Genomic DNA, 14,581 nt, shown 5'->3' with positions numbered 1-14,581 from the left:
CTAGTAGGCAGGGCTTGTTCCTTCATAGGCTCTGAGGGAACATCTGTCTTTGCCTTTCTCCTAGTTTGTGGTAACAGCTAAAAATCCTTGCTCCTTGGCTTGTAGATGCATCATTCCAATCTGTGCCTCTGTCTTCAAATGGCATTATTCTCCCGGTGTGTCTTTTTTTTTTTATTTTTATTTTTTTTTTAAATTTTTTTTTTTTCAACGTTTATTTATTTTTGGGACAGAGAGAGACAGAGCATGAACGGGCGAGGGGCAGAGAGAGAGGGAGACACAGAATCGGAAACAGGCTCCAGGCTCTGAGCCATCAGCCCAGAGCCCGACGCGGGGCTCGAACTCACGGACCGCGAGATCGTGACCTGGCTGAAGTCGGACGCTTAACCGACTGCGCCACCCAGGCGCCCCTCCCGGTGTGTCTTTACATCAACTTTCCTCTTTGCATGCCTCTGGGCCCAAATTTTCTTTTTTCTTTTTCTTCTTTTTAAATTTTTTTAATGCTTATTTATTTTTCACAGACAGAGAGAGAGCACAAGTGGGGGAGGGGCAGAGAGACAGGGACACACAGACTCTGAAGTAGGCTCCAGGTTCTAAGCTATCAGCACAGAGCCCAACATGGGGCTTGAACCCACGAACCGTGAGATCATATCCTGAGCTGAAGTCCAACACTTAACCGCCTGAGCCACCCAGGTGCCCCTAAATTTCCTTTTTCTTATAAGGACACTAGTCATATTGCATTACAGGCCCACCCTATTCCAATATGACCTCATCTTAACTAATTATATCTGCAACAAGCTATTTCCAAAAAGGTCATATTCTGAGGTACCAGAGGTTAGGACTTCAATATATCTTCAGGCCTCATTATCAGTGCTTGTAAAATCAGGATTTTAGACTAGATGCAGTGAATCTTAACCATTTTTTAGGTTATATATCCTTTTAAGAAGATGATGTAAATTATATGCCTCTGGCCCAGGGAAATGCACATGTTCACAATGTTTTGCACAGCATCAGGATGATCACAGGCCCTTTGAAGTCCTGCACTGAACCCCTAGGGAGCTGCCGTCACTGGCGGAAGGCTCTTTTAGTTTCCCCAAGCGCACCATTCTTTGAGCTACAACTATATCACCTACAGCTCCAAAAGAATGCGTGCAATGCCCATAGCCTCAGGTAGTGGAATTCATTTAGGATTTTTTGAATGAATGGGCTTGAAACTACTAGCTATAACTGAACATCATCACTCTGGATGCCCCAGGCAGTGCATCATGATTCAGAATCCACTGAGATAGAATAAAAACTTGACACCAAAGTTCCACTTGGAACAAACTGTCTACCTTCCTCTTGTCCTTCACCGTGGCCTAAAATGTAAGCTCATTTATTAGTACTGCTTCCCACGCATACTGCCCAGTCCTGTTCTGTGTCCTCTTTCTGCTATTCCTCTCCCTTTTAATCTTTTTCTTCTGAGGAAAAGCTCCTTTCCCTCTGGGCCCAGCTCTCCGCAACCTTCAGCAGTGAGATGAGGGGTGCCATGGCTTCTGATATTACCATCAAACCTCCTTTCCCTCAAAAGTTCATGCCATACGTCTAAACCTTCATCATGCTCCTTCATCACTGCCATCTATGCACCATGATGGCAAGCATATAGCAGGCACTCAGTAAATTCTGATTGAATGGTTGATTCTTTGATAAATGACTGAATAAAAGCTGTTTTCTTGGTCGTTCTTCTGCGTTTAGTTGAGGCTTTTAAAGTCTGGCCCACTGTGCTCCCTTCTACATCTTTTCCTACCATGATTCTTGGTGAAGTGTCCATAGAGGACCAAGAAAAATCCCACCTCCTGTACAATCTCTTGATCTCTCCAATGACTTACTTACCTTCCCTTTACCTAACTCCAACCATCCGGGTCACACCCATAACTGCTCATAACTGCTCAATATCCTCTGTTTGACCACACCTCTGATGCTTTAAAGTCTCATACACCCTACCTTGAATCCCTTCATACTCTGATTTCCCCAGTCTTTTCCTGGCCATGCTTCCCTCCCTACACATTCCAAATCACTCTCTCAAAAATGCACTCAACACCCTCCACCCTTTTGCTTCCCTTCAGTTCTGCCTAATTCATTTGCATGTGGGCCTAGCTTGGAGCCTAGATCATTATCTGCTTCCTTTGTATGCCTGGACTGCAGTGTGTGGCTCCAAAAATCCTAACCTTGAGGCCTGGTTCTATTGCCCACTATTAGTCTCTGCAGGACAGGATCTTCAACAGCTAGACCAGCTTGTCCTAGTCCATGGTCAGCCATCTCTCTCACACTCCCCAGGCATTCCCCTAAGCTCCCTAATCCTACCATGCCTCACTCACAGCAGACAACCTTGCCTCCTCCTGTAGCAGACATGCAATTCCTCCACTTCCCATCTTCTCCACCAATCAACTAGTTTACTTCTGAAACCTGCCTAGTGCCTTCATCCAGGACCTGTACCAACTTTTATTCCTGTTCCATAGGACTCCTAACATCGTTCCATTGCCTCTGAGCCCTTGTTTCTTCGATCATTTCACGCAAAAAATACTCATCAAGATTACTACATAACAGGCCCTGTTCTAGATGCTGGGATACGGTAGGGAAACCAAGACAGAAAAAAATCCGGCCTCTTGCTGGGTGTTAGGGGAGTCGGTATGAAGAATAAACAATAAACAAAAACTTCAAGTAAACAGGATAATTTATCTTTTCATAGATCTCATCAATGGAACGGGGCGGGGGGGGGGGGGGAAACTAGTGTTGAACCTTGAAGGACCAACTTAAGACTGGCTGAGAAGTAAATCCTCAGTTGGTTCTCTCCAGCCTCCAGTGAGCTCTCGTCTTATTCTAAAGACAGCCATCCAACTTTCCTTGTCCCTCCACTAACCCCTACCTATACATCTTTCTTCATCCCTGCTCTGCGGTCTTTAAAGATTACTCTACATGTGCTATCTCTACATACTTTCTTTTTTATTGATTTTTAAAGTTGAAACTGTAATACATATAGAAAGCAATGGGAACAACAACAAAACTATAGAGAAAGCTCTTAGACTTTTTACCTGTCTGGTCACTCTTCAACCCATCGCAATCCAACCTCTGCTTTACCACTCCACTAAACCATTCTGGCAAGGGTATCTGATGATTGTCCCCCTACAGGGCCAAGTGAATGGACATTCCCCCTTTACCTTATCGTACTCAGCACTCTCAACCCCCATTACCTCCCCTGGCTCAGATAACACAGTTTTGTGAGGTTACAACACAAGCCCTTTCTTCTCTGATGCCTTAAACACTGATGTTAAATGCAGAGTTCTACCTTTGTCTATCTTCTCCTTCTATAAGCACCCACCTTAGGTAGGCTGACCATGTAATTCTTATGATCCTAACGGAGGGTCTTTGAGAATACAAGAGGGCAGTATTAGTAATTATTACTCTTCATTAGCAGGTGTAAACCAAGACTGTCCCATACAAATCGGGATATATGGTCACCCTGCTGAGGTCACATGCAATATTCTGGTTTTAACTAACACATACCTATTAAACATTTGTAAAACTAAATCTGTAGCCTTGATACTGACATTGAGCTTTGTTTTCCAAATCTTCAGGTTATGATTTCTCACAGATCGCATAATAAGTAGGGCCAAAATTTAATCATTTCCATTCTTAAAACATGCTAATCCTCATTTCCTAGCCAAGTTACACATATTACCTAGTCACTCAACTCCCCAAACTGGGGACTATTTTGGACTTCCTATTCCTCCTCACCCATATTTAGTCACCAAGACATGCTGATTTAATTTTGAAGACTTCTCTAATCTTTCATTTTTCCCTGAACAACTGTCATAACCTTTTATCTGGATTTCCTTGTTCTACTCTTGTCTCCTTTACGTCTGTTCTCCACAGTGCCGCCAGAGGGATCTAACAATGATACTTCTGCTCTGAACCCTTCCGGAGCTCCCTATTATTTACAGGATAAAGACTTTCATCACGATCCTATCCCTGTTCACGATTCTTTGGTCTCAAAACCTGTCAATCTCCATTTGCACACTAATACCAAATTACCTGCAAACACACACACACACACACACTCCCCCATTAAGCTGTTTCTCACTTTTAAGCATTTGTTCATGCTGTCCCTTCCACCTGAAATTCAGATCCCCTTATTTAACTTGCTGACACTTACACCATTTTCTCTAGTCACTCACAGCTGACCCAGAGGGGAGTTCAGTACCTCTCCCTTAAACTTACATACTACCCATCCACACCTCAACCACAGCACTGGATATGTTAGTTTGAAATTAATTATGTCAGTCTTTCCTGCTAGTTGATAAACTTCTTGAGCATAAGGGCAATGACCCTAAAACTTAATAGTCACCCTATTCTTAGGAGATCTCATCCACTCTTATGGATTTAAACAAGCAAATTAAAATAAACTGGCCTAAATATTGAAAGGAATAAACAACTTCACTACTCCTGCATTTTTCCACATGTGCGCATATATTTTATAACATCAGTGGATGGACTGAAAGTGTGTAAGGGCTTCAGCGGCCAAAAATTCACCTGTTTTATGAAATTGATTTCAAAAAGTAGATCTCAGCATAGGAGACAGAATGATTAAATTACAAAATATACAGTTGTGATACACCAAAGTTAAGAAAAGAGCAAATACTTAATTGTTTAAGACTACAGAAAATCAGAATATATTTCAACAGTTGTTTGCATTGGAATATTTTGTGAAAATATCCCAAACCATTTTTTTCTAAAAGAGTAAAACTCATTCCTTTTTTTTTTTAATTTACATTCAAAAATTCATACTACTAACTAATTCGGATGTAAATTTTAAAAAATAAAAAATAAAAAAAAATTCATACTACTTTAAAATGAGAGAGCAGTATTGAATATCCTAAAATTTAGTATCCATCAACACTACCCAAACATCTTTCTCTACTTTCCAGATGTTACCTCTTATAATTTCCATGTTCTTATATGATTAGCTCTGACTCAGAAAGAAGGAACTTTCCACTTTGTCTGTCAAAACCCAAACTATTTGACCTTCAAGGCACAGAAAAAACTCACAATTTTTAGATAAAATGTGGTGCTCCTGTCACTTATCCATTCAAGTAATTTTGGGGGAATTAAAAAAGTATAATCTAAAATTTTAAAGAATATTATTAGCGTTACCAGAGGCATAAGAAGAGCATCTGGCACAACTGGTATTCAGTGAGCAAATAAAGAGAGCCACAAAGCAATGGAACAGTCGAGATCATGAATGACTCCAAACAGTTTATGTTCTGCTGACAAAGTCCTACTCTTATGATAGTTTTTTTTTTTTTTTTTTTTTTTTTCCTATTTAATCATCACTCTGTGCAGTCTTTCCTAATTATACTTTGGCTTACAAATCTTGTTTTGTGAACAGTGATTATTTTTCTGAGAAGGAAAACAATTTGAGGTATTTCGGAATTTAAAACATGCTCTGGTATTTTCTTCAAGCTGAAGATTACAAGAGTACTCACAACAGACAGGCACTGGCTTTCCAGCTATGGCAAGCATCCCAAGGTAGATCTGATGAGATAGGAATACGTCTCCCATTTGGCAATGTACTGAGAAATACATTTGGCCAAAATATAACTGAGAAGAAGTTAAAATATCTTTAAATGTAATATTTATTTTTTATTGGCAAGTTGTTGATACTACAAAAATAGCTCCAATCGCCTGATAAATATCTTTGAATACTCCCTACCTGTCAGAAGGTGGAGCTCTAAACATATCTGAAATATTGGCTTTTCATATGTGCTTTTCACAAATGTGTGTAATGAGGAGATTAAAGCAGGAGTAAAGTCTTTGGAAAAATAGTTCTGAAGAATATTCCAATTCCCTCAGGATAAAATCACCCACATCTCCCAATATGTACATAGTTAACTAACAAAAAAGATATTTAGTATGCTCCTTTGAAACTTCAATATATTACCTACTATAAAAAGGTAGGTATGGTAATTCAGAATAAAAGATAAAATATATTTAAAAGATAAAACAATTTAAAAACTCAGGACCACCTACTTGAATGTAGGCAAGGTCATTAACACTTACAAGCATCTCGGATGTAGAGTAACATGGCTATGAAGATATAATCAACTAAACTCAGGCTGAGGCCATCTGCAAACAAGGCATCCCAGACCACCAGAAGATCCTGCAGGGGGAACTCTCGTCCAAACAGTAGCCGGACCCACCGTCTGCAGAGAAACAAAACCAAAATTCAGAAAATAGTACTTTTGAGAGTAATATAAGGAAGAGTCATTTTCTACTATAACTGTGAAAAAAATTATAATTTTTTAACTGATCACACTGAGCAAATATTACATACTGAAAATACAGTAAAATCCAAGTTTCAAGCTTTCAGATCAATTTTGTAATTTTATAACTGGGCCACAATCATTAAAGTCTATTCCTATATGTATAAAACACTAGCAGAATATTTGAAAAGGGTAGAAATCTTTCATATTTAACAGAAATCCCAAACTCAAAATGCAAAAAGGACAGTGAATGCACACTGGTCTGACAGTCACATCATATGTAAGGTTAGGATTAAAAAATAGAATTTTCCAAAATTTTATGAAAACTACTGATTTTATTATTGTTGTTGTTGTTATTGTTGTTAACTGGAATTTTGCAAATGATTGTATGTACAACAAATTAACTATAGCTAAACAGAAAACTGCATTCTCACATTTCACTCTTTAAAATATTCATTTTAAAATTAAATGTGGGAAAAAACAGGTATCTTTATTTTGGTCAAGCATAGATAGTTATTTCAAGCAAAACAAATAGTGATACTTTATTTTCAACTTTAGAATAGATATACCTCATCAGTGAGGTTATCTTTTTAGGGATGTTCTAAAATACATGGCCAGGAAAATGGGACATCTGTGCTATAAGTAGACATAATCAGCTTATGAGAATACTCAACAAGGTCTGTATATAATTATATGTCATAAACAGTTATACTTTAAACTTTCAGTAAATGCCTGTAAGCTATTCATAAGTAATTCTTACAAGAAAATTAAAATAATTCACTTTGATATGCTTTTATCCATTTACCTCTAATTTTATATAACATGGCTACACTTTCCTTACACAAGACTTTCTCCAGGAATTTCAGCTAGAAGTCTATGTAGTTCTGGCACATAACAAAGAAACAAAAATTCCAAATTTCGAGTATTCCAAATAGTACAGAATAGAGGAAATTCTTTAAAAAATAGTTAAAAGAGATCACCTCTTTGCAAAATTAGAAACCAAATATAACCATCTGTGGGGTTAAAGTGAGTCCTCCCCGCCAAAAAATTCAAATACTTTCTTTAGGGAGTATTATATTTAAGGACGAGTCAAAGCTGTGACAATATAGTGTATAATCACACATATGTATCACAGTTATTAGGAACCATATGATCAAATACTTAAGTTTCATTCATATTATCAAATTAATCAACAGATTAAATTGTATTTTCAGTTACATCTTAAATTATGATACTCAATTTTTCAGGAAAAAGATTTAAAGCCTAAGTAACATTATCTTTTTAAAAGTGTAACAGTATCATTTACAATTTTTATCTATCTTTCAATTCTCACTCCACTGCTAATATGAGGTGTCTAAATATATATATATATATATTTTTTGGTCTAATATTATTTGTAGTTATGTGGCTTCAGGAAAAATATTACTTCTCTACACACTTCTAACTCTTTCAAATTACAAATGCCAATATTTACTATTTTAAGAAGTACAAAAATATCTCTAAATTAAATAGGTTGCTCTTCTTGAAATGACAAAGAACCAACGAGTCTCACAAGGAGGATCAGGGGAACCAGAGAATGAGCAAATCAAAAAGCACCTGGATTCAACCATTTTAGCGACCTGTTTAAAAACAGGATCTTTAAACTGATAATTACATATGTATTATTAAATGAGTAAAACAGTTGGAATGTGGTCATTTACAGTTATTCAGCTGATACAACTGGAAGAAAAATTAATGAAAAAACTGGATGTAAAGTGTAACATGTTGATTGTAGTTGATAACACTGTATTATATAATCAAAATTTGCCAAGAGAACTAAAATATCCTCACCAAAAATAAATGAATGAATGAATCAATATAATATGTGAGATGATGGATGTGTTTACAAGATGGGAAAAACCCTTTCACAATGTACACATACATCAAATCGTTACAATGTACACTTTAAATACCATAATTTTATCTGCCAACTATACTTCAATAAAGCTGAAAAATAAAAATAAATAAGAATTATCCTGGTTTGATGGATAGGCAAATCTTGGCATTTTTGAAATATAAAATTCTGACATTTAACTGATCCTTCCTGGTTCAAATCTGGATGCCAGTATAAAATTCAAGAATCACACCTATATGATGGCATTAGCTACACTTGAGGTAAGCATAAGCATAATGTATAAACTTGTCCAATCACAATGTTGTAAAGAATTACAGCTATAAAATGGTACTATGCCTTGAACTTGCTTCTTTCATTCATGGAGGTTATTTTAATACTTTCCTTATTTGAGTAAGCCTATTTAATAACTATGGCTGGTATTTCCTGGAAGACACTACTTTTCGTTAGCCTTCTTATGTGTAGAGGAAAAATGTTCTGTGTGTTTTTCCTGCTATCTCTTATTAAAAGCAAAATGACTGTTGAAAAAAGCTGACATCATCCATCATGCTATAACAGACATCATTTAGCAAAAAAAGAAAAAAAAAAACTGAGGAAAGTTAATAGATACCACAGAGAATACAATACTATCTCTTTGCCCCTTGCTTAAGGCTCAGTCCTCTCATTTTCTTATGGACAGTTGCATTGTTAGTTTCATCACAGATGGTGCTTCAAGAGCGAAAAAAAAAATTAGCTTCTCTTTTTAAAGAAATAAGATATACATTCCTATTATTTCTATAACAAAATGCCCAAACTTCTCACGCAACTTTCCTGCTGATTAGGATTGTGTTAGCTTAGCTTCGGCGATGACACCCCACTCATGCCTACATGCAACCATCTCGGCTGTGGCACTGTCAGGAGGGACAGCTGTAAATATCTCACAATCTACATTGAATAAAACATATCATCAAAACTGCATAGAACGTAGGTCTTCAGTACTTTTAGATTCAATGTGTAATCTGTGATGTGCTGCTTTATAAATGTTTCACAGTGCTTTATTTTTGAAGTTTCACCTTGCCAAGTACACTGCTAAATAATTCCAGGGCAAGGACCAAAACGTGCATGCGTGCGCGCATGCGTGCATGTGTGCGTGCGTGCGTGTGTGTGTGTGTGCGTGCGTGCGTGTGTGTGTGTGTGAAAGAGACAGAGACAGAGAGAGACAGAGACAGAGAGAGATAGATATCCAGAAAGTTCTTTGCAAAGAGCTCTGTACACTTTGCTAAGTGCTCTAAGTGTTTACCAAGGTCTTGATAAACTCACTGCAAAGCCACCCGTCATGCTACCGAGAGGCAAAGGTGTAGCTAAATTGAAAGTACAGGCAGTGATCTTGTTAGTGGCGGCATAAAAATAATTCAGGAAGTGGAAAAAAAAAACAGAAACACATAAGGAAAAGAATTTATTATTAGATGCCTGGCATGTTTCTTTTATATAAGACTGCTAGTAAGTTGTATATGCAAGGATATAAAATTAAAGCAAACCCAGTTTCCTCTATTTTATATGCGATTATAGGAAAATTAAAGCCAAATTCTCAAAATATTTAAGTAGTACTGTATGACTAATGGAATGCTTTGGGACCAACAATGACCTTATCAATAATTTAATCATTTTAATCCCTACTGGATTTAGTTCATACATATATTCACCACATACAAAATTTCCTGTGCTATTTTGGGCTTTCTTCATTGAGCTTAAAAGCCAAGGAAAAATTCCGTTCTTTATGGAATGAGTTACCAACAGAAATTATTTCAGTAAGCTTTTGTATTCTTAGAAAGGAAAACTTACTCGAAGAAATGAGTTCTTATAAAGAAGTCACTCCTAAAATTAACATGCTTTTATTGCAGTTAAAAATATTTAGCGTGAGTTTAATTTACACTTAAGGGTAGCATTAAGGCTTTCTTTTCCCCTTAAAGATAGCTTCAGTTTAATTGCTTGATACTATTAATCTTGCTTTAGGTATGTTACACCTGCAGATTGCAATACTCATAATCGTACACATTTTATCACTTGTGATAATACAATAATTCACATTTTACCAGACCGACTTAGAATTAAAATCTACAAAAACAAAAAAGACCATATGAGGTATTAAATTTAATAATAAACCACCCAAAGACAGGACAGTTTCTATGCCTGCTCTTATAACACGATTCTCAATTTAAAATTTCTGTGTAATTAAGCTGCTATCCCCAGGGGATCAGTAACTCCTGATGGTATTATTGCTTGGTGAATGACCCATGGAAACACCAAGAGAAATCCATTTTTTTAGCAGTTTATGAAAATGACCAATTTGAGGTTTAACTAAACATAGCCTTCATCCAACATGGCTGAGGTAGGTTATATGTGCAGAAAGAAACACATATCTATCTTCCTTTCCTTTTCTTTTTCCTTTAATGACCCTTTAGTAAGATATAGGTATAGCCAGCTTAGAAGAACAAGTAAAATTAAAAAAAGGTACATTTGACTTAATTTAACAAAAATCATAAAGGCATCTCAAGCAACCTGTGATCACCAAATGATAGCACTGGGTAACCATACTGGAACACAAGAGAACAAAGTCAGATTTTTGTTTAATGATATTAATTTTGCTTTTTTGCTTTCTGTTCACCTGTACTTTTCAAAGTAATTAATTAATTTTTAAATAACCCATGCCTGGTAGAGGATAAACCCAGAATCCAAATTCTGTATTAGTATCAGAGAAAAACAACAGCAAACCAAGTACTCCTATCCGTGGTTGGCAGCTCCTCGAAGAAGCTGAGGCTCTTCTTATTTGGGTTCCTTTGTACTCAGTTCTTTTAAAATTAATTTACCCTGAGTTTTCCTTTACATCAACCTGTGAAAATAGTCTTAAAATCAGAACCAAATATTACAGTTATTATAATTAGGGTCACAAGGCATTCTCATCTTTAATTCTAACTTCTTTGAAGAGCGACAAAAGATGGAAACCAAAATAAAGCATTTTTTCCCAATTTCACATTCTTCTAACAGTGCTGCAGAATACATCACTGGAAGCTGCTTAGCCTGTTTATTAATTTTTTTTCTTTATCTAGTACTATTTCAACTCAGTCCTCTTAAAAATGTTTGGGTAGTTGGGGCACCTGGGTGGCGCAGTCAGTTAAGCGTCCGACTTCAGCCAGGTCACGATCTCGCGGTCCGTGAGTTCGAGCCCCGCGTCAGGCTCTGGGCTGATGGCTCAGAGCCTGGAGCCTGTTTCCGATTCTGTGTCTCCCTCTCTCTCTGCCCCTCCCCCGTTCATGCTCTGTCTCTCTCTGTCCCAAAATAAATAAAAAACGTTGAAAAAAAAATGTTTGGGATCTGCATGTGTCACAGAAAGATTTGAATACTTCAAGCCCATTAAACTCTGCTTCAAAAGTAAAAGGAACAGAAACTTTGAGTTAGTTATTATCTTTAAACAACTCAAATGTGCTTTCTATGGGCTCCTTGTAATCCATGGGTTGAACCCAGACTGAATTTGGCTTTCTGGGAAAACATGTTAAACTTAATTTAACCCCCACAGGATATGTATGCAAACTGTTAAAAGTACATTTTTAACTTTGGGGAAATCCTCTATTCTTTTCAGAGGGCAGTACATAGCCCTTTATTAAGGAAGGTTTCTTATTCCCAGAATAAGTTCCTAATAATTACCACCCATTCCTACTATAATTTATTCTCTTTGGCAAATGTTTGAAGCCATTTTGTCAGAACAACTGTAATACACCCTTTGCAAAAATAGTCTGAATGGAAAATAGAGCTGTGTATCTATGTTTTTCAGAGGTATAAGATGCTCACGAGAATGCTGAGCACAGAAGATGACTATCTTATGTTTAGAGGTTGTAAAATCTTTGAGTATTTTCTCTCACACTCAACACACACACACACACACACACACACACACACACACACACACACACACTCACTCATATACCCCTTTAAAACTTTTTTTTTAAGTAGGCTCCATTCCCAATGTGGGGCTCAAACTCACGGCCTTGAGACCAAGAGCCACACATGCTCTGCCAACTGAGCCAGCCAGGCACCCCCACCCCCCCCTCTTTTTTTTTTTAATGTATACGTGCTATTTGGTTTACAAGTATGGTATTTCAAGGACTGAGGAATTTTAGGATGTGTGATTTACCAGCAATTCAAATAAAGCTAGTAAAAGATGGTATTACTTCAACAGACATTTAGTTGTATGAATAGGATGTGCTCTCTTTGAGAATTCTATTGTATATTCCAACCAGTATAGAGTTAGAATTTTAGCTCTACCTTGAGAAGACTATGGGGGTAAAAGTTGCTGAGAACTTTTTTTTTTTTTTTTACCCTGTCACTTACTTGGGCTCCACTACAAGTGAGTACTACTGGGCATCTGCTTGAGAAAATCACTGGGAAGCCACTACTGCCTTATAAGAACAACATGAAGTATTAATGTACATTTGGTGGTCATGTCGGGAAAATTAATTTTAGGCTCTGTGAATACTAGTCTTTATTCACACTAGAGACTATTTTTACTTATAGAAAGTTTGTAAATACCCTTTGTTCTGTCATTTTACCTCAGGAAAGGAAGTTATGACCAAATCAGTCTTCTAAAAGAGCATACAGACAATTGCTAAAAATAATTGCTCCTATCCTCCCTAATCTGAAACTCATTAAAAAAAAAAAAACAAACTTGTGTTACTTTTTTTTTTTAATTGTCACAGACCATTTCAAATACCATTAGGATCTTAACCTCACTGAGTAACACTTTTCAATTTCCTCTGCATAAATCTAATATATTTACACACATTGTTGGAAGAACTGACATGAGGCATAACACCAAGCGGAAAAATATCAGGATCTATGCAATTCAGGAAACAGGTAAGACCACAAGTCTGTTAGCTGGTAATATGTCATCAAGAAAGTCTGACTGAATTCATTCCAAAAAGGTAGCAGTGGTGCCGGATTCCTTTTGACCTCTTCTCACTTACCTATTGCTCTAAACACCCTCTGGGATTGGTTTTACTGGCTCTGTCCTCTTTCTCTTCTTCCTGATCCCACAAGTCGCCCTAACCCTGCCTGGCTGCTCAGAAGCTAGGACAGGTACTTCACTCAGGGCGGATGTTTGGAAGTTCCATTATTTACTGGTGTCACTGCTTCCCAATTACGTTTTCCAGAGGTGAGGTGCTGCTAAGCAAATTTGAGCTGAAGGGTTAGTTACTGGTAGTTTGGTTTGGCTTCATTCCCTTCTCCAGCAGATCACAAGCTCCTTGGGGACATTCAGTATTGGACACAAAGTAGGGTATTAACAAAGTTTATTAAATTAATATGAATTCTCCTCCCCAGTCAGCTCTTCTTAGCCAGGGGTCTTCTTGATCTTGACCCTACATCCTTGTTCTCTCACAGGTTTCCTAGCTGCTAAGTAGACATTTCCCTAAGTTTTGTTTTGTTTTGTTTTTTAATCTCTGTGGGGATCCGTGGATATACACATTAAATAGTAAGTGATCACACCTATGTAAGAATTGATCAAGACCTCCTAAGACTTCCTGGACTTCCCCCTACATTTCCTGAGCTCTGGCTCCCTGCTTGCTCATACCTCACATGCTTCTGAGCTGGAACCTATAGTCTACGAAAACCTTGGTACTCTGAGTATGATCGCAGGACCAGGATCATCTCCTGGGAGCTTGTCAGAAACGCAGACTCCTAGGCCCCTAATATAATCTTACTGAAATCAGAATCTTCATTTTAATTTTTTTTAATGTTTATTTATTTTTGAGAAGAGAGAGACAGAGCATGAGTGGGGGAGGAGAGAGAAAGAGGGAGACACAGAATCTGAAACAGGCTCCAGGCTCTGAGCTGTCAGCACAGAGCCCGACGTGGGGCTCGAACTCACGGACAGTGAGATCATGACCTGAGCAGAAGTTGGATGCTTAACTGACTGAGCCACCCAGGTGCCCCAGAATCTTCATTTTAATAAGATCTCCAGGGGGTCAGTGTGTATATTAAAGTTTGAGAGCAGTGGTCTAGGTGACAAATTCCTGTTTTCTGTCCATTTTAAGGTGCCAGCTATCAGGCTCCTGAAATCTACCATGCATTCATATAAATTGTTATCCCAGGAGAAGAAAAGTCTTAAACTACTGAATGACTCTTCTAATTAGAGTAGTAGTCTCACACTTTAGCATGTATCAGACTAGCCTGGAGGGCTTATTAAAACACACATTGCTAAAACTCATACTCAAACTTTTCATTCTGATTCTGAGATTCAGGTGGGGCCTGATAATTGGATCTTCAACTTGTTCCCTAAAGTAGCTGATGCTGCTGATCTGGGTGCCACAGTAAGAGAATTAGGACAGGCAATTCTGGTTTCTCTCTGCATCTCCTTAGCTCG

At 37.6% G+C, this 14,581-nt stretch overlaps 1 protein-coding gene across 12 annotated transcripts in view; it reads right to left on the bottom strand.

Moving 5' to 3' along the window:
- TBC1D5 (TBC1 domain family member 5) overlaps positions 1 to 14,581 on the bottom strand; it is a 541,949-nt gene that overhangs the window by 134,171 nt on the left and 393,197 nt on the right. For all 12 annotated transcript variants that reach the window (XM_086674222.1, XM_086674224.1, XM_086674223.1 and 9 more), the window contains one exon: positions 6,094 to 6,236. In XM_086674222.1, the coding sequence (XP_086530348.1) occupies positions 6,094 to 6,236 (143 nt within the window). The remainder of the gene's footprint in view (positions 1 to 6,093; positions 6,237 to 14,581) is intronic.

Source organism: Puma concolor, chromosome C2 (genome assembly GCF_028749965.1).
Source record: "Puma concolor isolate L17-30 chromosome C2, mPumCon1.1.hap2, whole genome shotgun sequence".
Taxonomy (NCBI): domain Eukaryota; kingdom Metazoa; phylum Chordata; class Mammalia; order Carnivora; family Felidae; genus Puma; species Puma concolor.
This window is presented reverse-complemented; position numbering and strand designations above follow the sequence as displayed.